The 26,353-nt window shown below is 41.7% G+C and overlaps 1 protein-coding gene across 3 annotated transcripts in view; it reads left to right on the top strand.

Moving 5' to 3' along the window:
* The window catches only part of LOC137274552 (uncharacterized), a 56,135-nt gene extending 30,394 nt beyond the window's left edge, over positions 1-25,741 (top strand). For all 3 annotated transcript variants that reach the window (XM_067807803.1, XM_067807804.1, XM_067807805.1), the window contains exons 2-3: positions 1,366-7,595; positions 21,324-25,741. In XM_067807803.1, the coding sequence (XP_067663904.1) occupies positions 1,535-7,595; positions 21,324-21,943 (6,681 nt within the window). In that variant the 5' untranslated portion in view covers positions 1,366-1,534 and the 3' untranslated portion in view covers positions 21,944-25,741. The remainder of the gene's footprint in view (positions 1-1,365; positions 7,596-21,323) is intronic.
* The last annotated feature ends 612 nt before the right edge of the window (positions 25,742-26,353 follow it).

The raw sequence follows: 26,353 nt of genomic DNA, 5'->3' as shown, positions 1-26,353 counted from the left end.
CTTTACAAATATATTCGGTGACACTGGTACGGTATTATCTTGACACTAAGTAAAGTGGTACCTAGTTCAGCCGTTATTTAACATTGTGTTTATATTTAAGGTACGTAAATAATAACATTATCGTTTTAAGTATATCTATGTCAAACCAAATAGCATATTCTGGAGACTCCTAGTTCAAACGTTTCATGGTAGAGCGAGCCTGTATTAAAAAAACTCTGACATAAATGTTTTGTGAGTGACGTACGTTGTTACCGTGTATTTTTCTGTGGTACTACTAACAAGACTGGTTATGGTGTTGAAACAGCACTTGTCAATGAATACACAACGGCATTTAGTCCTTTGTCAGATGTGACACATGTTGCACATTTGGCTGAACTTTCTCAATCAAGTACAGATTCAAGTACATTTGTTTGGTTGAGTCCCATTCGGGTTTCGAACCCACACCCTAAGAGTTAGGCACCTAATGGACAGCAAACAGTCAGCCATCTAACCCACTCAGCCACCGGTGGAAGTACTAGATTCTTTACATTATTGAGTAAATGTAATCCCAGTTATAAGGTCATGTGTAACGCGTATCATTATTAGGGAAAAAGTAGGATTACAGGAAAACGATTTAGTTGAATCGTTAATCCATCAGACAAAATGTAATTCAGTAATATCCTTAACAATGCCTCGACGAAGACAGTGAAAGTGCAGAAATTCTGTATCATTCTGCCTGATAAATGTACTTGTTGTGTTGCTTTTCGTCTCTTTAAAATACGGGCGAGCAGAGAATACTGAGTTATATCATGTAATAAAGTAAATTTATGTCAAACGCAACACGATACAATACAGGAGATGGACAGACCACATTTTTACATATTCCCTACTGTAAACCCCTACTGATGAAATATTCCTGTTGGATACTACGAAGGATCTTCTATCATCAGACGATCAAAGTCAGTGCAAACGCTGTCAAGACTCGAATTATGTTGTAACACAATTATCTCATTTCAAGTCAAAAGATGTTATCTTGTATACGTCAAAGCCAAAAATGATATATAAAATATGGCAAGTATGTATAGCGGGATTTCTGTGATGTTGATATGTTTAGAATGTTTTATCATGCGAAAAGAATGCAGGTTTACCAGACAAGTTACGTAATTACAGCAGGCAACTTAATACCTGCATATGTTATGACGTGCAAGCCAAGTGAGCGTCTCTGTACTGCCGATTGTGTACAACCACTTTATCATCTCACACGATAAACCGGTTTTTCAGCGCTACAAATTCATGTTATTTCCGGCAGATTAACCATTGATACTTCGGAGCACTTTAAAACTGATCTTTAAAAAATGAATATTCATGTGTGTTATTTTCTTTCAGCGTCCGTGATGGGTGAACGATTCTGAATGCCCAGCCTGGAATACGAACGGTTCCAAGACTCCGTGGCCTACCCCGTTGTACCCGTCCTCATCGACTGATTCTATTGCGGCGTAAAAGTCAGAATTCCTTATGGATTAAGTCTCATCAACCTGTAAAACGCCACTTCAGCATGGAAAGACGGAGTACCGTTGGCTCAGCCCTTCCCAGAATTCCCTCCAATGTTTTGGCGGGAATCAAGAGCCAAGTCAGACGAACACATTCAGATTCTGTTGTTCGTTCTTCTGAGAATGGCCGAAAGCCAAGAATGATTTTCAGTTCCAGGAATATCCGGACCAGTTTCAGTAAAGGTGATAATCTTGGCAGAAGAACTGTAACAAGAACATTCTCTGACAGGCCAAATTCAATGTCGTCAGCGAATACAAGTATCTCGAACTCACATACCGTCTCTCCTGATAGCTCACTGTTATCCGTGTCTCTCCAAAACTTCGAATCTGACCCAACGGACCCATCTACAGACCCATCATCCTGGACGCATGAGGATGAGACAGGTATGTCCAGAGACGTCATTCGCGAAGTTAACGAAAACGGTTTCGACTATGAAGATCGGTCGTCTACAAAATCCGTCTCCACTCATACTATTATGGAAACGGATTCGCTCACGACAAAGATCCACATGACAGAGAGTTCTTATCCCATGTCTACCACAGACATGGATACTTCCGAAAATGAGCCCAGGGGTTTTGAGAACATGACCAGGAGTATGCCCACCCCACCACCGTCACCCCCACCCACCGGCCATGACGATACTGATGAGGTAATGTCGTATTTTCTAAACACTGTTTCGCAGGGATATGATTCCCAAGCAACTCCGTTGAATTCATCGTCTCCTGCTGTTTCAACGAAATCGCGACACACCCGTGACGAAGACGCCGACAACGACGCTGAAGTGTCTTCTTACGATCTGAAGTCTGCAACGGACATCTTAGATTCACTGTCGTCTTTTCCAGGACCATCTGACAACATATCAGACACAAGGATGTCACCACCATCAATTGTAGACGTACTACAGGCTACTCCCCCATCCCCACCCCCTGTTCCTCCATCGTCCTCCCCACCTCAGCTCACCCCTCCCCCGAGTCCTGAACCACCCCTCAGGACTTCCTCCCGTAATGAAGGAAGAGAGAATCAGACGTTGTCTCTGCTTGCTAAAAGACCACACTCTCCATCAGTGGAGGACTTTAGAAATGATGAGGGGGATAGCTCCAGCCCACCAGTGAAGAAATCAACAGAGTTGTACCCACAGGTGTCACAACAACTGGCATCTCCTTTAGCAACCCCACCCCCACCATATATACCACCCCCACCCCCACCCCCACCCCCACCCCCACCCCCACCGCAAGAACCTACTCCACCACCCCCAAAACGCCCGAGTATAACAGTTTCTGGACAAACGAAGGGCGGATCTCTCTCCGAATCCGACGTGTCGTCAGACTATAGACCTGAGGATGAGACTTTAAGGTATTTCAATAAAACTGTTACTGGGGAAACTACTTTGAGTTCCGATAACAGCAGCCAAGCGGAAGAAATACACGGACTGTCTCTTCCAAAAAATGATTACTTTGCAAGCAATAGCATTGACACTCCGGGACAATCCAAGGGAGATAACTCCTCCAGCCGTGATGGCGGTGTCGCCAATGTGGGGATCGGTTCAAAGGTGATAAAATGGAATGATCCCTTAAAAACAACACGCTCGGCAATCAAACCAGGCACTGTCGATGAACTGAAACAGATATACAGTAAGTTGGGTGATGGTGAATTTAAGCCGTCGGCAATAAAGAAACGACGGAAAGAACTGTTCAAAATGTCCAAAAGCCAGCAAATGAAGCGTTACAAAAAGGTTATTGATATGTTCAGCGCTGATGAAACAGACGAAGTTCCGCTCAGTCCGACACCTACGCAGACTCCTCTGAAGAGGGTGGACGTAGTTGAAATGGAGACTCCCGCCGTGGTTTCCAACGACACTAAAGTGGACAGCCCTGCAAAAGTGAGTGAACAAGCAGCATCAAGTTCGGAGCCTGCGCCCAAAGTTAATGACACGACGCCTACAGTTGGATCTGATAGATGGGAAAATTCGGAGAATGACGAATCTAACCCTTACTCCCGGGCAAACATCATTGCGTTCCTGAACAGACGCCTGCAAACGATCCACGACAATCAGAAGAAGGCTTTTGAAGCTGAAAAGAAGAAAAGAGAAACGAAGGTGTACACAGACAAATCTGAGGACAGTAATTTGTCTTCTCGGAAGGACGACCAGCTTGTTGTGGCGTCAACCACGTTTAATTCCACCGAACAGCAAAGAGACTCTTACAACAAGCCTTCTGGGGATGAAGAAGTGATTGATAGTCGCAGGGAAGCCCAACCTGATGAGCAACTTGTCAGCAATAGTACGTGGAGAAGCATTTCGCATGGTCACGTGACCGAACCAGGTACACCGCGAGACGAGCCTGCTGTGTCGTCTGCTTCAGATACACGGATAGGGTTTGACAGTAAACAAGGTGAGGAGGTTTCGGAGGAGCAGTCACCTGGAAGAATAGACGTAGATTTGAAAGCAGGCGACGGCAAACCGAAGAAAAAAGACACAGGATTTCGGAGTTTATTTTTCGACGATGATCCCGAATCTGACTCAGAGGCTGAGCCTGTGAATAATGAAAAATCTGAAGTAGGTACAAATATGAATGTGAGATCATTTCACGCGTCTGAACTTAACGGACAGGCAAATACGCCAATATTGTCTAATGGCTTTATGAATACATCTTCGGATTATTCAACTAACATGTCGGCTGCTGTTGGTGAAGTGCAAAGTTTTGATATTCACAGCCGTGCAAGTGGACACAGCCGTGCATCGAAACACAGTCGAGTTTCAGAGCATAGTCGAGCATCAGAACACAGTCAGGTGTCGGGACACAGTCGAGTTTCGGGACACAGTCGCTCGACAAGTGGAGCGTCGGGTCCACAAGTTAACACCGAGGAGTCGAGCAGTGGTGTTTATGTTGTGCAAGACAATGTTGGAGATCTCTACGTTGTGGAGGATGTTAGCGACAAGCCGAGACAGACAGCTACATTTGATCAGTCAGGCATGGTGTTTACGTCCGGGGATGTAGATACAAGTCACACTTTTGATACAACTCAGAGCAGTCTGCGCAGTTTTGACTTTAATACACCAGAATCAACGCGGATTTCGGTCGATGGTTCTGATTTGAATTATGGCAAAGCAAAGGAAGTACTTTCCAACTTGTTTGACAGTTTGAATACGGCTGATCGGGGATTGGCCGTGACAGATTTCCAAAACGACTCAGTGGAGCGAGGCAATGTGACAGTTAGTGGGATAAGTGTGATCTCGGATCGGGATGTAGATACCATGGCAAGTCAAGCGAATAATCAAACTGCCGTGATTCTGAGAAGTGCAGATACCGATATGGCTCTGCATGAAGATGTCAACAAAAAGACAATTTTGAATATTGTCACGGATGAGCAGGATCGCCCGCTGTGGACCGAGCAGACGACAGACACACAAGTCAAAGCCTGGATGGAAAACGGCGATGAAATACAAATTGGAGGTGACACAGGATACAGGACCATAACAACGACAACAAGTGGCAACCAGGCATTAGCTCTGATAACGCCAGCGCCTGATTATCCAGAAACAGATACAAGGCATATTTCTACGTACAATGTGTCACTTGCAAACAGCCAAGACGGCACTGTAGCTGTTGCGTCTGCTGAGCCCGTGATTCAGGACGTTGCAACAGGTGTAACCGTCACAACGACGAAGTCGACGGTGATCGGCCAGAAGGTAGACATGATGATCGATGTCCCTCAAGAACGAGACGTCAGGTCAGAATGGAACCAGAGTAACAGGATGGTCAGTTCTTTTAGAAACAGTTCCATGAATTCAAATGACAGTATTCGTTACACAAACGGATATAATAGTGACTCTAGTCAGTCCTCAGATGGTGGCCGACGAGGTCAAAAGGTCTACAGTGTCAGGCAGATCAAGAGTTCTTCGTTGGACCGCGCAGATTCTTCTAGAAGTGAAGGACGAACTCGGTACATCACGCGTATCGATTCCATACCGAAAGGCAATCGTCCACATATTGAGAAGACGTATTTCACATCAAGCGATGCAGTGACAAACCGGACCAACAACGTGTCATTTGGTGATACAGACAGCCAGTATGGGTCCCAAACATCCAAGAGTACATCAGCAGAAGCCTCGCCCCCTGGGGAGAGTCCTCGGTATAGAGTGGTAAGATCACCAAACCGCGCCCAAACTACACCAGAGAGACGGACTATCTACGAGTATGTGGAGGACGAACCAACGAGATCTGACTATTACCAACACAAAGTATTCAACTACGAAGGGTCTGTCAACAAAGGGGGCGATTTATGGCGTGTCAGACACACACCCAGCACTGCACTGTATAATGAACCAGTCTTCAATTCCCGCGATAGTAGTAGAAGCGATCGGAGCTCTCAACGATACAAGGTCACCACGACGATACCCGCGGAAGAACTGTTCAATAAGGACAAGTCACACGACGGTTTTTACAGAGCCCGTGATTCATTTGGGTCTGGGAGTGAACAGACGCGTTACAAATCAGTTACAAAGGTAGAGGTAGAAAATGACAGGCTGTCCCCAGTGAGAAAACGTAGACATGAGCCGAGAGATCTTTCTGACTCTGAGGACGACGAGAGCACGAAATACAGGGTGTCAAACATTAGGAACGACGATGTGCTTTTAAGAAGACAAATGGAATTTAAACCAGAGGTAGAAGATACCAATCAAATGTACAGAGTTACTAGTGTGACCCCTTCTGGCAAATCTACGAAAGCCCAAAGGAGAGTTATGAACAGAAGTTTATTCGGTAGCAGTAGCACAGATCCAATATATGACGATGACGACACCCAACCTGAGCATCATTACCGAGTGGCAAAAACATCCTCCTCAGAGGACTTAATAGTGTCGCGGAAGATCTCCTCTCAGTCTCAGCAGCGAGACTCGAGGTACAGAAGTCCGACGAGATTCGACTCTGGTTACTTTGACGACTCCCTATCACGCAGAGAATCTCCATCCCACACAACTGTCATCCGCGTCGATCCCGGCCCGAGACGAGGCAGGTCTGTTGACGCTTCAACAAGGAACTCTGTGTACACAGTGATGAATGTGAAATCGGAGGATAATCTGACAAATGGAAGCATGTGGAACAGCAGGACCTCCCCTACCCGAGGTCGGAGGGGTAGTTATTCATCAGATTCCGACGGAGAGAGGAAAGGAAAATACCGGGTTACGTCATCCAAACAGCGTAGGTCCTCGGTAGAACGTGAGTACCCGTCGTCTCCCAAGCAGGAGCGAAGATCGAGAAGGGATGAAACAACTAAATATTATGTTCAGAGGTCACTGAGCCCAAGTCGCGTGGAAGATAGCGAGCCTGTTATGTTGAGTAAACGGGTAAGGTCTATATCTCCTCAGCCCTATTACAGCCGAGCGTCGAGTCAGCCTCAGTGGCATAAAAGTTCCGTGGACATTAGTAGACAGAATTACACTACAGATTTTAACAACCAAAGGAGCTCTTCCTTTGCCAGTTTGAGTCCAGACAAAGGTGATTACAGGCCGGTCGGGAGATCCAACTCTCAGAATTATAGAAGTGAGAAGACATTCTTCATCAGATCTACCTCACCATCTCCTCCCAAGACTAACAGGAATCTTTCAAGAAGCTTCTCCCACGACATGACTGCCGACTCCGGCACAGGGACCGAGATCGTGAGCTCTGACAATGAAGGAAACGGAGAATTCGTTCGTGAGGAAAAAGTCCAGAGACTGGAACAACAAATATACACTGTTCGTCGAGAACCACTACACTCAGAGATACCAGACGAAACAGAAGACCTAAAAGTAGAAAGAGGAAGGATTCTGATAAAAAACAAAATTGACCCCAGCAAGGATGAAGACGACTTTGATGACAACTTGAATTTGTTTGACAATGAGTTCCATCTTCAGAAGGACAATCCCTTGTATCAGAGTGACCCTGACCTTTACAAGAAGTTCGATGAGGAACAGGTGGAGGAAAACGTCCATCAGTCGGAGTTCAGGAACACAGTAAACCAAGACATCACTTTCGACACCGTGGATAGGATAGCACATCAACACAGCAGTAGCAGTAGAAGAAACGGTAAGAATATTCGATTGAAAATACATTAAGCACATCATAGATTATTATGCGCCAGCCCTAAGCCATTATCATTCTCAAATAACTGCATTATTACACCGGTCAGTAGAAAAGTATATGTCTGTTTTACTCATGCGGAGTATGCAACCCAAGTTGCCTGTGAGTGGTTGAAAGATTAACTTATTGGCACTGTATTCTACCGGGTACCCACTCACTGCTGGGTCATTATGTTACATGATGGTACATTGCAGGACTGGATGGTTACTGTTTGTGACTTACCAATGTGCCTGCACGTCAAGGTGACCTGTAGTGTTCTCATGCTGTCGACCTCTGGGTCGTCTGTCCAATACTCAGTGTAGTCATGTTGCCATGATATAGCTGAAATATTGCTTAGTAAAGTGCAAACCAAGTTCATTGATTTTACCCATGCGATAATATGTATCTATCTATATATATATCGTTTGCCATGTTAGCGTTGTTCTTACAATGTATAATCGGCGAGGAGGATCCTATCTGCCATTCCTATCCTAGACCCTTTCCCACACCCACCCCAACAACAAACATTACCATGACTAAATCGTCCTGAAATTGTCATACATTCAGTTAAACAGAGGGAGGGCGTCAGAAGTATCAAATACAATTTGAAAACAACATATACCTTGTAAATTAGGAGTCACATTGTGTGAACCTAAAATATAAAAGGCCTATGCGAGACCTTTCACGACACAATTCAGTACCTTTCTGCTTGAAAATTTAAATGAAGTTCAGGTGCGAGTCGTTGGTGTGAATGAGCGTTGTACGATTGTACGATCTAGGCAGATGTCACCGGTGTCAGTGACATTCAAATACATTGTCAGCAATATTCAGATATAAGCGACAAAATCCTTTTCATAGTCATAAGAAAACACTGCCAATCTCTCGGTTGCGCCTATGTATGAAGACACCAGGTGTTCAGGAGGAACAGACATATGTAAATATGGAAAAGAGGACCGTAACCAAATTGAAGTCTATCCTTTGGAAGGTAAGGCAGGTCGAGACCGCCATGCACATGTACTTGAAGGGTTGTTCGCGGAGTTAGGCATGCAGGATCGTATTTCAATGCATTAAACACATCTACAGTTAGACTGCTGTTCTACGTAAGGATTTGCTTGTGTAAGTGTATCTACGGCCCAGTTCTATCAGTGTTTATGTGAGTTTATTCGAATATCCAGAAAAACATATATAGCTGGTCTGTATTGCAACACGTTTTTTATTTGTGGTTATCTTATTCACAAGATTTATTCCGCTGAATGTAGCAGGTCTAACAAAATATTTCCCTTTTATGTTCTTCATATCTTTATCATGTTAATCTATAACACCCATTGGAGCGTTTCGACATGGTTCTATTCATTCCAGCAGTGCCTTATTCAAACTTACAACACAGAATATTTCACTTCAGTAGTCCGGCCTACACGATTTGTAATAAGGTCAAATGTGCTGACCTCGCTAAATCCGACACAGTTGAGTTTGAAAGGCTGTATATGTATTACCAACGACGACTTTGTGTTCAACCCTTCCAGCCGCCAACGCTTAGAATGATCATTATCATAAAGCTATTGGATGTTGAAAAATCTAGATCCACTTTCAGTGTAATTGCCTATCCTATTTGAATATTACTTGTGTCCCACAAGTTGTAGTTCAGATCAACACCGTGTCTTGGATACTTCTTACAGTGGTAGTGGAAGTCTGTGTGTTTGAATAAAAGTTGCCCTTTACACTGAAACAGGGGACGTTAACTTTTAGCCTCAGGTGACACATTCTTTTGCACGGTGTTTGTTCATTATTCCACGTTAATAGTCAAAATAATCTACAATCTGTCATCAGGTGTTGATAGATGAGAAGCAACAACTGAATTGTTCATAAGGCAATATTTTTTATGTCTTTATGTCTGAATAAAAGGATGGTTGAATGAATGACATATATATTTATATATATTTACATATTTACATATTTACATAACGATAGCCTGCATAGCGGCGTATTCAATAACATGTTCTAAAAACAATTTAGAAGCAAGAGACAGTTTAAAACAATTGGTATGAAATCGTGTAGATTAAATGATAAAATTTCATATTAAGACCTTTTAATTTGACAACGTGTTGTTCCATTAACTGCTCCTGTCATACCATGCATTCCAGTCAGGGTGACCCGACAATATGAAGATTTATTGTTCTCATATAAGTAGGTAACGTAAACACACCCGTTATATTGGAACACGCCCTACTGGTGCTATCACAACCAATTGTTGAAGAAACGATCCATATCTATAGTCCCTGGACAATATGAAGCACTGCTGAGATTAAACTGGAAAGGTAGATGTTCTACACCAACACGTGATGCACAAAGAGTAACTGTGGTCGCAATGCAAGAAACCCTTGGCCCTGAAGTCTGCCGTACATGTATATAAAATATTTTTGGAAAATTACTTTGATCATTGCACCATCCACGCGAAGAGAAATTTCAGATCAAGTGTTGAATACTAGTAATTTCTACCCCAGGGCCATTTCTTGAGCTGTAACCTCAGTGAGGTCTTGACCATTGGGTCACTGTGGCCACGTTTTGTCCACGGATCAGGTCACTAACCCGTTGCTGAAAGCTGTATAGAGTAGTAATGTTCAGTGTGTAGATGGTATTCGCTGTTCCGCTGATCACATGATAGCCATTGAAGCATGGATTATCATGAATTACATTCCAAATATAGCGGAGACATTTATCTGACCGTATAGCCAAGGCTTGTATTGGGACATTTATGTGTAAGGCAATGGCACCGTGAATTACACATACACCCATAAATCTCATGGGGTTGTGGTAATACATTGGCGAGAAACTGGAGCCTTTTTGTAAACTCTTTAATTCTCAATTTTCGTGAGAATATTAGCTGCGGGGTTGGGTTGGGGCTGTAGATGCCTGTAGTTTTGTGTCCTGGTTTGAAGCTGTTATCAAGCTGGGAAGCACTTAGTTTTCCCCGAACTATTTTCATTCAGTGTTTGAAAGCCAAACGTTTCCAGTACAACTGCATATTATAAACAATGAAATAGTCGAAATAGCTATAATATGAATATATTGCCCATGTAACATGACAGGAATACCTGTTAGATATGTAGACATATTTCAGTGACCATGCACGATAATACTTTATTCCATAATTAGGAGTTACAAAAATATAAAAAGAAAAGATTTGAGAGAACATTACGCCTTTTTAATAAATATTTTGCTTCAGATGTTTCAGAACCAACTACTACCATTTTACAGTGATACCTGTTTGCTTTGTGGCGTAAACATCGGTTGATGACATTGTGATCAAATTGTTGATTGCATGATCGCTTGATATAACTACCATAGCAAGTAAAAGGTGTTGAATCATCAGTTGTTAATACTACCATGGCAACCAAAATGCTATGTCAGGTTATCATTTGGCACTGTTACTATGGCAACCTATCCGTCGCACCACAAGTTGATATTGAAACATGATAGTGGGCGACAGTATCTTCAACGTATCGTTTCAGTGGAAGATAGTATCACTGTGGCATCCCACGTATCGTGTCTGTGGAAGATAGTATCACTATGGCAACGTATCGTTTCGGTGGAGGATAGTATCACTATGGCAAACAATGCATCTTGTCAGTGGAAGATAGTATCACTGTAGCAATATATCGTTACAGTGGAAGACAGTATCACTATATCGGAACCCGTATGTATCGTGTCATTTGAAAATAGTATCACTATCGCAACTATTGTATCGTGTCAGTGGAAGATAGTATCACTATATGGCAACCAGTGTATCGTTTCGGTGGAAGATAGCATCCCTATAGCAACCCATGTGAAGGGTTGTGTGATTGATTTTATCACGATAAAAGTCCAACGATCAGGTCAGTAGAGACAACCAAAAAACCATGCAAATATAGAAGAATATGCAGATATGGGGAGACATCTAACCTCCGTAAACCATCTAAATGTTACTTATTGTGAGGCATATGTCATGGACTACATCTCTGTCACTCGTGATGTATATGACATACCGACATTCAATACAACAAGGTGTATCTAGAACGTGTCTTTAACTATCTAAGGACAATAGCTTTGGGCTCTGTCATCGATATAAAATAAATAGGTTAGGCAAACGGGGCTCCTGGAATACCATAGTGTACTTCGCCTATCAGATACTGCTGTCTTGACTCTGTGTAATCTAAAGGGATATGTGCGAGTTAGATACACCGAGATGCTCTATGATATACATGTGTGAGTGTGCTCATTTCAAGCACGATCGGGTATTTGCACAACACACCTTATAAGGCACGAGTCAACATGAGTCACCTTACTACGTTTGCTCAGAAGTTCAATGGGAAAGGAACAGTATTCATTTGTAAAGGAAAAATCGCATTCACACATTCGCTGAGATATGTTTGCAAAGGGATTGTTAATTTTCCTTAGATTAAAGTTGTATTGGTAGTATCCACACCTTAAAGATGTGGCATGTAAGTAGAGAGAAGTTACACTTTTACCTGTTACACTGAACAGGTCAAGTTTGCTAATGAAGACGTTATATTTAGATCCGATGGTGCATTAAAGTTTAACTTTTTAAATTAGTTTTGAGACTCGGCAAATAATCATGAATGGGTTTGAGATGCACAAACACTAAAAAAATCATCAATGAGATCATGAAAAGTAAGGAAAGGAATTTCCCCATGTAGGAGAGTAAACTGTCTCCATAGTTAACACAAAGCCAAGGAACATGGATGCAGTTGCTTTGCACAAACAGGGCCGTTTCCACAAAACGAGCTTAGTGATAAGACAGTCAGTGTTAGAGCATAGTTACGGTTGTCTTGTCATTAAGCTGTCTTTGTGGAACGGGGCCTTGGCCCTTTTGCTCAAAGTGATCTTAGCTATATAGATAACGCGCCCCCACCTGAAAAAAGGATAAAGATAGTTTTAGCGCTAAGAACACTTTATGAAAATGGGCCCAGGGACCTATGGGGATATACTGAAAGTATTTTATTTTGATTGAATATCTGTGATATATGTTTACATGTATTCCCCCTTACATATATATTTTAAATGCATGTTTCGTAACAACACATCGTGCAATTACTTAATGCCTGCATAATGGTCGTATACACTATGTGAAATCCTTATCGCTATAGTTTGGGCGTGTCTGGCTTTCTATGCCAGGTGAACCGCGCACAACACTGTTAGCTAATCAGATAAACACCAATGTCCAGTCAGGCGTTTCATGGTCTCGCTGACCGCCCATTAATCATGATAAACGTCTTGGAGACTTTCACAGCCTAGGGGTATACTTAGTGTAGATATGAAAATGGAGCTGTCAGTCATGTAGCCTATTGTGACAGTTCCAGTTTGATGAAGTGTACTACGTCGACATTGACGTGTACCTTTCTGGCGGCACTATGAAAGCTCCTTACAGTTGCATGGAGTTACGAGATAGTGTTGCTGCTTCTTGTTGCATCTCCATCTGTCTCGTCGTGTGTCCTTGTCACCTCGTGACAAGACATGGTTCACTGTCACCCGAGTAATGGTCTAGGTTGTAGTAACCTGATGTTGATGTTAAAGTGAAATCATGTAAACATCAGTAGACACTTATGTTGAGGTCAGTAAATGTGTCTAAGTGCGTCACGTACAAAGGGGGTTAGTGTATCTACCATGGAAGACTTTAGGTTAAGACGCTAGGAACGTACCGCATGCGGTTCGAATTGATCTATAACATGGTTTAATTACCTCGGAATGGAATTAATTGGAACATGCATATGTGCATGTAAGTGCCTTTAGCATGTTATCACGATTCCAATAGAATGTCTTCTTGTGTTGTATGTGAGAGTGTAAGATCGTGAACAGTGTCAAATGAACCAGGAACTATACATTTATGCTTAACAATGGTTTTGACTTGCATTATGCTCTTTCACTTAGCAATGCTGTAAGAAGCTAATTCAAATATGAATCGCTCTTCTGCAATAGCCTAGTCAAGGAGAATCGAGTGAAGAAAGCGTGGGGTATATTTAACGCAATGGTTATCAAGTAGTGAAAGCGAGGGAAGGTGTCCAAGAATACGTGTATATTCAACGTTATGATTTCAGTCTGAGAGTGATGGAGGGTGTTGATGAACACATTCAACACAATGCCTTCTTATGGAGTGAAAGCTAGAGGTGTTCTCAGGAAAATATTCCTACTGATATATGATTAATGGTTTCCGGGGAGTAAAGTCGATGGAATGTGTCGGTACATATGTTCTAAGTGAAAGGTTTCAGCGAATCAAAGCTAGATAAGGTGTCGAAAAATATATGTTTAAAGTATTGGTTCTCAGGGAGTGAAAGTTAGGGAATGTCTCTAAGAATAACATTAATGTTGAGTTTGTCCTGTCGAGTCCTGTTGAGTCTACAAACATAAATGAACATGAATTAATACATTTATTCTTTTGTCAAAATGTCATATTTATATTCTCGAACTGCAGCAAGTGCGTACAAGTCTTCAAATAAAACTCTACTATAGTCAATGTTCGGGACATATTTATATGCTAATCATGTCACGCATCACATAGATCACAGCCTTCTTATTTATACTTAATGGCCCGTGATACATCACAGATCTATATGTCACTGTCAGCGGTTATTTGTCAATATTGTTTACACAGTTTAAACAACAGAAATACAAAAGTAGGATATACGTCTAACTTCTTTGGCGTTCATTTTTGCCTTTTGTCGGAACCAGGGTGTATGGACTATTATTTATGGATATGGATTATTTATAAGCATTAAATACAGGCCCTTCAGGTAAACAGCTTGTATGGCGTCACGGTTCACAGAGCAGGAGTATCTAAGCAATTTCGGTATTTCAGTGTTTGTTCCCTAGTCAGTTAATTCGCCGTATGTCTGTACTTAAATATGTACCCGTGATACGCTTGACTACCAGAGATTTGATCGTGATTTCCAATACCGAATTGCGAAAACATAGCATGTGTGAATAACTGAGCTTTGTGTTTTAACATATGATGTTTTTGAATGTACGCCCTATAATACATGCTTGATTATACTGTTTCTGTATAATCTGATCATTTCAAAGATTGATAATATGCAATACATGCCCAATACTCCCTGGGACTAACAGAATACACATGGTCAGCTGGACCCCATGGTGCTAGGAGTGAGGAGTTAGAGTATTGGCTTGATATGTTTGGGGATTTGAAGACCTGCACCATCATATATCTTAATGTCAATCATTCAAGCACTAAAGAAGAATAAAAGTCATGTCAGCTCTATTGAAGGTATAGGCATTTTGTTGGTGAAGAAGTGCATGAAGTTGAAATGATTTGAAGCTAAGATAGACTTGACAAGAACACAGCAAAGGATTTGGAAACTGCAGGGGCGGTAGGGGCGCCCAGTGGTTAAAGGTTTGCTCGTCACGACGAAGACCCGTGTTCGGTGCCCCACGTAGCTGCATCGTGTTAAGCATATTTCTGGTGTCCCCGCCGTTATGTTGCTGGAATGTTGCGAAAGGAGGCGTAAAACTAATTTCACTAACACAGCCAGTAGACAGCAGTAGGCAAATTGTGACAACAAGAGAAATGTCAATTAGAGTTTCAAAAATGTGTATCAAATTATGCACGGAAATATGATAGGACTTCAAAGTAGGACAAATATCAGTATACAAGTCGTGAACTATTGTTTAAGTTAAGACCGCTTTTATTGATAAAATAAGCTACATTCGCGTTGTGTCAAAGTCATATATCCTCGAAAATAATATCTAGTGTAACCACGTGAAGTTGATCATTCAGCCCCGATGAATAGCCTCAGAACGGTCATTAATTGCCATTCTGAGGACGCGGTCATCATTGACATTTTAACCATTGGCATCTTGATGTTTGACAACTTCATCCCTGTCGCCCAACAACTGACGTCTTGACCACACACTTCACATTAAGTCGTTGGGTAGATACTGAGTTTTTTCTTTCTCCCAAAGAAAGAAGTGTCATTCTTCATGGGTACTTGGCGACTCCTCACAACACGGCGCTGTATGGAGTTGACGCCTATGTGACGATGCAGGGATGCATCCTCAGCAAATATTTACCAAGTATTGAAATTCCGCGGCAGTGTTAGTCTCACGTCAGTAGAAGAACGCGTCATCCTTCTCAATCATTTCATTTAGTTGAGGTCATGTTAGCTTTCAACACAGGGCACTCTACATGCGCCCACCCCATCAAACCATTTACATAGGGTATTTTTTATGGTTACCATGACAACAACGCGCCGCCCACAGTTTTGAATAACGGCCACCATCTCCTGATTCAGCATCTGTGAGTAGGGGTGCTGAGAGCCGACAGGACGAAGTGTGTACTTATATTGTAAGACAGTCGACAACTACTGCTTCAGATGACTGCCCAACGTGTATGTGAATGGGAGGGTAATAAACGCTGAGGGCGGCTCGAGTCGCCCAAGTAAACACTCTCACTGACCTCAGCTTTAAGAGGTTGACCTCGGAATATCTTCCATACTGATATCAAAGTGAGAACATGTGACATAAAATGGCTTCACATGGACAAAGACTTCTTTATAAACGACTCTCCCGGGATGTTCGTACGCAGGTGGTAATAATAGCTTTGTTGCATACATCTAACAGTGGATGTTAGGTATTACGTCTGTATGCGTATAATTGTCGTATCTTTATTGTTATTGTTAGCATTGTGCCACATGTTTTTGTTGCTGAGTTTACAAGGCATATCCATACTCGGATTTAAAGTAACCTTTTTTTATTACGTGTGAAACGTACGTTATTGTTCACCATGGAGCCGTGGTGAAAAGAGTGGTGTCCCTTTATCGCGCCTGGATCTGCTGATCGCTGGTTTGATGCCAGATGCAGGCTCACTCGATCTTTTTTGAACATAAATATAACAACGCATTCACTTCCGTGTTATTACCCTAAAAGAGGAGAATACTCTGTTCTCAACCATCTATCCACAATGACGAGAATTGATTATGTGTCAAATGAATAATGGAATGATATGACATTCTGCCATCCTGTCACATTACTTCAGGTTAATGTCACCGCAGGTGACACTGGCTGGTTCCTTCTGAATGATACAATATTCGAATACATCTGATTTCCTTTATGAATTTATGAATTTCTTCAACGCTCAGTAGAAATGTCTGGTGCAACTGGCGAAAGCTGTCAATTCCGGCTATGTCAAGAGCATGTGTTTGTGACCCATTATCCAGTAACGTCACAGGTTTATGCTCCTGCCATGTTTCCGATGCAGTCTGATGGATTGTTGAAGGCGCCATATTTATATATATATGAATAAATAGCGTATACATTTTTTGTAAAATAAAACTTATGTTGTTGATGAGCTCGAATAAGGTGGATTCTAAACATATGGAAACTACGCGAGATTTACCAAATGCTCATAAAACTGTCAAAATAATACCGATGTCACGTGATATATTTTCATATATGGTAAACATTAATCATTTCCTTCCCATGTGGGTTGTTGTGTTGCCGCCATGTTTGTATGTTTTAGCAGTGTCTCTATAAGAAGTGTCGTGTTTACAAACACAGCATCACCATCACAATGTACTACAGCCGTATTAGGTTGTAACGGAGACAAGGTGGCTTTGTTGTATTTGCTACTTTGTTCACAGAAGGGCAATAGGTCATGACAATATACACATACTTGCGACATCGGCACAGCTCATTTTCTCACCCATTAGGGCTAACCAACACGCAGAACAACATATGTTGGGCTACAGGACGTTATGAACACAGGCTGGGAAACAAAGCGCCATATATACTTGGTATATTATGAACGTGTGAAAGTTATTTCAGAACCTGTCCATAGTAATCATCATTTGCAGCGACTGTTGTGAAATGGAGATTTATACAAAAACAGGCGTTTATGAATCACTGTCAAACGATCGAGATACCAGGTGTTAGCGTACTCTTGCGCTTCGATGGCAAACATCACTGTCCGTGAACGCCGAGTGGTTAAAGTGGTCGCTCGTCACGCCGACGACTCGGGTTCGATTCCCCTTTTGGGTGCACTGTGTGAAGCCCATTTCTGGTGTCCCCAGCCGTAATATTGCTGGAATATTGCTAAACGCGGCGTAAAACTAAATTCACTCATTCACTGCGCCCATCGGTTTAACTGACCAGGTGTTCGGACTTGGTTACTAAGATGATTCGTCTCATTGTACGGTGATTGCGTCCATATTTGCTCATACTATCAATCACTGGACAGGATTTCCCCCGGCTTCAGTCGTATTGCTGGAATATAACAGGGTTTCTGCTTGTGTTATATAAATATATCATCGGTGGACATGATGATTTTAGATTGCGCGCGTGATAAGTTGTCATGAACACCCACCTCAAATAGCACGCCATACATGATAAAATTCAAAACAAATTGTTGTCGAAACAGACGTTGCATTGTATGACACCAGTGTGTATAAATACATATCCACTGTTACAAATAATAACTCCTGAGATTTATTTATTGCTCTCAAAAAGTATTTTATGAAACCAATTTTAAAATACAGATTTTTATCGACAACAAAGCGTTCAATTGAAAGTTTTGTGCAGCGTCATAGCATTCATCGCACAGGTATTATCATCACTACAAAATATCTAGACAACGCCATAGTGTACAAACTACCGTCCACGCTTCATGCAGGCTCTTCTGACCTAGATCAAGTTTTCAGATACATAGCGACAACGCCATAGAAATGACTCCCTACTGGGGCACAGGGTTGCAGCAAATGGCGACAGACTTCATCACAGGTGCAGCGAAGCGATAATGGGTTTGCACAGTCGTCTTTGCCTGTTTATTGTCCTTAATGTCCTTGACCTTTATTCTCCCACGTTGTAACAGGAGATGGGAGATACGATTCATGCTGATATTTGTTTAGATGCTGCATATATGAGCGGCATCGCATTACTCTTTGGAGTGCTATTATTAGAAAACATACTTCTCATGATAAACAGGGTAAGTTTGGGGCTGTATGACATCCGAGTAATGGTAACAAAATGATGGGGTGATGGTTTGATTGCATTCAGCTGGCTGGGTGTAAATATAAGGTCCACTGCGATGCCTGACCCAAATGTGACTTAAGATTGCCATATCTCCCGTGTCCGATCAATAGGGTTTTAACAGAAAGTAAAAACATATAAACTTAGGTTTGTGTTTTAACAAAGCAGATACGTAAATTGTACTGTTCGTGAACATAAAAACTGTGAAACACCATTGTGTCGAAGCAAGAGGTACCTGTGCTCTTCGAATTCTCCAAGCCTCGACATAAACGCAAAGTTATGAATAGTGAGTGTGTGTGGGTGGGTGGGGTGGGGGTGGGGATGGGGTGAGAGACAGTATTTCGCCGCTTTTAGCAATATTCCAGCATTATCATGGCGAGGACATCAGAAATGGGCGTCACACACTATATGCATGTTGGGAATCGAACCCAGGTCTTAGCGTGACGAGAGAACGCCTTAACCACTGGGCTACCCCACTGCCCCACTAATGTAAATAAGCAATACGCAAGAATCAACATTTTACTTCGAGACAACCATAGATTCGACACATCAAAGTTCGACACAACATATACTGTATGTATCGTACGTAACAGAGTTGTGACTGCTCAGTACTGGATGAAAATTGATGGTTTAGCAATTAAGGAAGTTTGTAAACCAGTGATACATACATAGGGATTACTTTCACCTGTCTTCAGTGTCAGTGGGACCTATAGTTATCTGATTATTTACTCCTCGAGGAGTGTATAATTATACCACGTGAATGAGCATTGTACGTCGAATAAACACTGTTGTAACCGTGGTTGATAACTAAACGTTTACCTACAATGCCGCAAAGATGACTTAGTTCTTACGGTCAGATGGTCTTTGAGTACCTTTGATAAGGTCAAGGAAAGGACCAAGGTGAAAGGATGGTCAGAGGTAATTTGAGACGATGACAACACCGTCAAGAGGTTTAATACTCAGGCAGCCTCTGGCTACCGAGTCTCAGCTCCTACTTGTAATGGCCTTTTTTTGGCCATTGCGTTCTCTCGTCGTGACCAACCCATTCAAACATACCACGGTCACTGCTACTGAAACTAGGTGTTAAACGTCACTGTTATTGTTATGGCCAATTGTGAGGACGTAGGCGAGAGAACAAGCAGGCTATAATTTGAGGTATGCAGTGTGCGAGGATATATGTATATTGTAACAGTACCCTTTGACATTTGCTGTAGACTGACACAGCCAATTGACACGGGGCGTGGATGAAGATAATTGTAAATATATCAGGGCTCCCGAGGTCATTTGTAGGCTTTTGAAAGTCTGTTTAGAATTATCGCTAGGCTCATGGTCAGGATATCCTGTTTTGCTTCAGAAGATGGGATGGAAATATCAGAGCTCTTTTCTGACCATTAAAGTTGTTATACAGGTATCAATGAAGCAATGCAGCAATGCAGCCACACACAGAAAACACACACAGAGCACACACACAGAGCACACACACAGCACACAAAACCAGAGAAACAACGCACAGAACATAAACCACACACAGCACACACACACCATACAGAGCACACATACACCATACAAAGCACACAGAGTACACACATACAGACACACACACCGCCACCACCACCATCACTCACCGCACACACAAAACACACTCAGAAAGCATATACATATACGCTTTTGGTTTTGTGAAACCAAAGTGTTAATAATGTTTTCCTTCTGTGTCATGAAAGGTCAAGAAAAACGCAAAATGAGTCACAGTGTCGTATAATGAACGACCACAATGAAGTCCAAACGAATCGTAGCGTTTTCCGCTATTACGTTGCCTTCAGTAGGAGTATAATGTTTAACACACAAGCTTAGTGTTGTGAGAGTGAACACAACAACATTCCCCGCGATTTGAAAATGTGTGAAGTTAGTGAATATGCTAATATTGTTAGGGACTCTTTCTCATTTCCATCATTCAAGTCCATATGCAAAATGTAAATTTGTGTAAATCTTTCAAAGGCATGCCAATCTCTGCCTTCTTGTATACACATCAAACATGTAGTTCAATCTTTGAATAAAGGTCCTTTAATACTTCTCTGGGTGGCGATACCAGGTTGGGATTGGTATAGACACACAGTTGCTTGTGATGTTAGACGACAAATGGGTCTGGTGGTCAGGCTTGGCGACTCTGTTTATTGCGTGTCATCGTGTTCCGACGGCCTGTGTTGTTGTTCATAATATCACTCACCGGAATTCAGTTATCACACACGTAAACATTTGCTGCTTCATCTAAGTAAACTACAAAAACCGTAATTTCGGTAAAATGTACAGAAAACACAAACCAGTTCATGTATATTGTTTCCTAAATTATTAAACCACAGCCGTCAAACAAGCACAATGTTTGTTCATTAATCGCTAGCCAGCGTACCACGAATATCCTCGGAATGTTACCGTAAACGTTTAGGGAAACTCTGAAAATGTACAAATACGTCTTCACATATACATTTCCATTACCCCTTTGCCATCTACTTAATCCTTGTCGTGGATTTCTTTGAAAGACGTAGTCAAGAAATATGTCCTGAGAGTCCCTTCCCTTCATCTGCCCAGTTATCGTAATCTGCACCAATGACTATAAAATATACAATACACTTCCAACATCATCTATAACTGTCTTCTTTCTGTTTCCAGTTCAAATGACCACCAGGGAGGTGCCAAAGCAGAACCTGTCAACGCTGTTGCTGTCTCAGCTCGCCAATATTGACTCCAAGGACATTAGACAGAACATTGACGTGGAACACCACAACGAGGAGATCTACGGTGACCTTGACTTTGTCCACGCAGACGGATCTAAGTCCGGGTCTGGAAACACAGACAATTTCGACGCCGTCAATGAAAAAGTCAATTTGACTTTGAAAGATGGCAAGGCTTTCGTTATTATCAAGGTGATCGCCGAACGAGTTGTGCCTATTGACTACGAGTTCAACGTGTGGAGGAAGAGCTCCGCCATTGTCACCCGGCAGATTGAAATAGATCTTCTAGCAAACGAACAACGCAGACGGTTGTATGAGCACGTGATGGAGAACGCTGGTGCACGTGGAGCACTCGAAGCCGGATCCTATGGACCACATAGTATGACGTCATCAGTGGCCAGGAACGAAAATGAACTCAGCAGTATGGACACCTTGAGGTTGTTCTCTCAAATCTTGAGTGTAGCCGAAGGTCAGGGGGACAATGACACATCCCACTATTCCACGAGGCAGAGACAAGGTCGTCTATCCAGTAGCGGTTCACATGACATCCTCTACTGAGAGCACCACAGAGGTGATCTTGATAACTGTTTTGGACGCTCTTGCTAGATTCCAGAAGTAAGGTCCCCTGACCTGAACCGACTATTCGATGTATTATACATCATAGTGCATTTCAACATATACAAGCTTCCAATGCATATATGCATGTCAGTGTGCATGAGATGGTGCAAATTATGCATGCGGACTATTTATCTATACAATATGTGTTATTTAACTTTCAACACTGTGGACCTTATTCCTGACCTGACAAATCCTATCCGTAGATAGGTGGAGGTGGCTAAATAGCGTCACTGGCTTGTGCTCTTCCGATTGGGCGTAAATTAGAACCAACAGTGAGCAGGTAACCATTCCTTTGCACTGATAACCAACTCCTCAGATGCTTTGGATCAATCAACATGAACCCAGTCCAGCATTGATGACAGCATGTGATTCCAAGTGAAGCATTTAGTCCAAGTTTGGTACCAGGATGTGAACGTGTTGAGTGCGTGTTTATTGGACTTTTCGAACTCATTCGTGTTTCGTGCAAAATGAATGGGGATATTATTGCAGCATGCTATTATATTATGTACTGACTCATTGACAGCTTCGAAGATTACACAGACCTTGTAAATATACACATTCTTACGTAACGGAAGAAACGACGATATTAGTGCTCTGCAGAAACTGCGTACAGAAATGAACTATACCTTGCAGTCCTTAGTGTATACTCTGGTCTTCGAGCTGACTTCCGAACAATGACGGAAACAGACGACGAATACCGACATATTTAGTGGTTTTACTAGATGTCACTGATGATGGTGCTAGGACTAACACAACTCGTGTAGCGAATGAATGGAGTTTATGCCCCGTAGAACAGTTCTGCAGTTATTTCACGGCGGTTTGTAATATGCAGTCGAACCTGGACCAAGCAAACAAGTGATCGATGGTCCAATGACACCCGGTATTCCGAAGGGCCAATGGCGTCTTGTGAAATGATGCTTGCCATGGCTATGTAGATATGGACTCGCGTCTTCCGCTGTAGCATAGCGTGAATAGCTTATACTAACATCATGGTGCAAAGTACACGACTTCTAATGTGTTGCTGTTTGTAATTGGCAGTTCTCGTGTAGAAATGCGTAAATATACACTGTGATATTATAAATGTAATGTTCTATGTTATACAATGGCAGCGTTACTTGCTTGTATATAGTGCAATATTTAGACAACGTATCCCAGGGACTTGTATATATGTAAAGACTGCTAAATAATCCACTGGACACTTAATTGTCAAATGGTTACTAGTGATAAAACCAAAGGTTAATTTCAACGCCGAGTTTACGTTCTGACGTTAAAAGCCGAACAGATCGTGTTCTTATAGAATATCACCTTCAAGAAAAATTGAATCTTGTATAAATGAATAATCTCTATTGGTTGCCATATTACGTGATTTGACAATGTGTGAATAACTACATGTATACGCCTCTTGAAATGTCAATACCATGTACGCAAATACCATTTTTCCTTTTCTTGTTGTGTTAAGTAAGGCTTGTGTAGTGTAAATTGCAAAGGGCCTCAACGCCTCTTCAGTTTTGATTTTCAGTTTGACGTTACGCTGTGAGTAAATGTTTGTCGGCATCGAAGTCCTTGAAACCCAACAATGCCCCGTGAATTCACCATAAACATTCTTTGCTCTCCAGACAACCTGTCAGACTAATTGCGCCACGTTGCCCAATTACTTGAATCTTGTCGTGAGGTACGCAACAGGCTGACGGATAGTCGTGAACAACAATCATAATAAGCCATTCGACGGATAAATAAAACAGCGTGCGGTATATACTCAGTTAAGGACATATACGGACTGACACATTACAATTTATATGCAAAAGCAATGTATCTTTGTTCAGATGATGATTAAGGTTATTTTTGAATGACAAAAGATCCCATTTAGTTCCTCATCCTTCAGTGTATCTTTGTTTTTAAGAAACTTTTCTCGTCCTAAACTCATCGCTACATAAACATCCACAGTGTTCACAGGTGCAAATACAGGTAGCTCGTACGGAATGAGCGAGCTTCAATGTCACGATTAAGCCAAGCTTTCAAAGGAAACCAGTTTCTGGGTTCAGTGAGATGAGTTTGATTTATTTTGGAATAGACTACAAAGCCATCACAGTCTGAATCACTCCTCGCATACCTGTATTACCTGTTTGTTAACCTATTCGTACAAGTTAAATACATCATCATTAGCATCAGAAGTTGCAGGCCAGGTCGATCCTCCCTCAGCCAGGAATGCAGGTCACACGCATACATCGCGCATGCACCTTACTTATCAACCCATCGCGACACACGCCTATGGTATGCGTTGATATAATCATCTGGAGATGCGTGTCATTATCACCATGATGTCGGAGAGGCTCCCAGCCTCTTTAATGCACATTCCATGTACAGCCAGTCCTCTTGTTATGGAAGGTTTATGTCACCGCGGTTTAAGCCGTATTCCCCTTGTGGCAATACCACGGGACATTTGTTAAAAATTTGAACGTGGAAGTGTTTTTAATTAGTAGACACAGGGATTTCGGAATGTAGGTGGTGAAATTTACAGAAAGAAGTCAAATAGTAACCGTGTATTAAAAAATGATAGTTGTGGCAATTAGCCTTGCTAAATAACAGGCCGAGGATAACGTGTATCATTTGACGTGGCAAGTGGTTTCAAGGTGAAAAGTGTGGCTGCAATGTACACGGTGGTTTAGAAAAGAAAATACAAAACCGGATTTAGTTTTATCTCATAGTTGCCATTGAAACTAACATGCAGATGACCTCTTGCTCTGTGAATCTGATTACTATACACCTTTGTGTATTAGAATGCCACGTGTCTTTCCTGTATTCTGTAATACCACAAATATATTTTGAGATTATTATTTATTATATGTCATAGTTGTAAATATATATTGGCAAAATACTTACGAATTATTTTTTAAGGTTATCAGTGTACACAAGCATAAATCAGTTATAGTTACTGTTTGATGTTAAACGCTATTTATCAAAAACTGAAGCAAGATAATTTGCCGTTTCGCAAAACAATACTTACCTGTCAAATTCAGTGAGATAATAAAGTTGACTGTAAAATAGTTTAGCTGTCATACCTGTTAGTTTGAAGCACCTTGGCGAACTGATGTCGACATGTGATTGACCTAGTATATAGATGAAAGTTGTATGTACGATGTATTTTGACGCCTGTTTTGATATTCTAAATGCGTTATATGTAGAACTTTGTAAAGACTCTTGTTAGATGCCCAGAACGAATGTAGTGGTTTTGTGTACGCTTGTGTAACGTCAGATCTTGCGTCATACTTGTACCGTTGTGCTGTTTAATGGGGTCTTTTCGTGTAGGAGTACACAGTGATCCAACCAGTGTGCATAAAGAACAAGCATGCATAGTACACTGAACATTGTACTGTACACTTACGACACTTTTATAACAAATATGTAATAAAATATTATATTCAGTTGAAGAGTTATGTGATGATATGGCATGTACGGTACCACTTCGGATGTTACGACTTCGGCTTGTATTGAGCATTAGCCTACTGAATAGTAGACTAAGAGCTATTAATCTGTCTCACAGTCTCTGAACCACATTATTTTCATTACTGTCTAGCCCTCCCTGGAATGCCGAGGCCCTAAATGAAGCAAGTCAAGAGGCTCAAAGTCTCCCACCTCACTGGGGATCCTTTTCAATTTAAGGAGTTTATTTGTTACCGTCAAATTTACATATATTCAGAGACTAAAGCAAGTCAAAGTAGGCCACTAGCATTGTGTATTACTGGTCAGTGAAGGCAGAGTATGCTCTGTGTTGGCAATGTTCTGTGTTTAGTCAGAAGATACTTGACTTTAATAAGTGAAGTCAGGAGACACTTGACAATCCCTCTCAGTGAAGTCCGTGTACACTTTATGTCAGCCTTAAATGAAATCAAAGTATAGCTGGACAGGCTGAATGTTTTTTTTTTCTTCGTTGATTTGTTTCTGTTTGCGCGTGAATAAGCATTTATGCTAGAAATATGATCATTGAAGTTTACATTGAGATGTAGCGAAGATCTGATACCTTCGAAATTGGTCAAATGTCCATCCACTAATTGTCCCCCTAAGCTAAAAATAGAAGTCTCCAGTTTTTGAGTGTTTTGTTACATACATATGTACTTCAGTGTCCAAAATACTTTATTAAAAATGCATAGTCAACTTTCCATTGATGTCGAGGAATATTCTAAGAGTTCAGTACACAGATGTCAACTTTTGAGATACAACAAAGCATGCACTTGATACGAAGATTCGAAAGAGCCCCAAAAGGTGTTTGGTAAAGGATACAACGTTCAATGACTTAGGAAATTTTCAAAAGGTTTTATGAAAATAATGATACGAACAGATGTATCGCTTCAG

Source organism: Haliotis asinina, chromosome 2 (genome assembly GCF_037392515.1).
Source record: "Haliotis asinina isolate JCU_RB_2024 chromosome 2, JCU_Hal_asi_v2, whole genome shotgun sequence".
Classification (NCBI taxonomy): domain Eukaryota; kingdom Metazoa; phylum Mollusca; class Gastropoda; order Lepetellida; family Haliotidae; genus Haliotis; species Haliotis asinina.
This window is presented reverse-complemented; position numbering and strand designations above follow the sequence as displayed.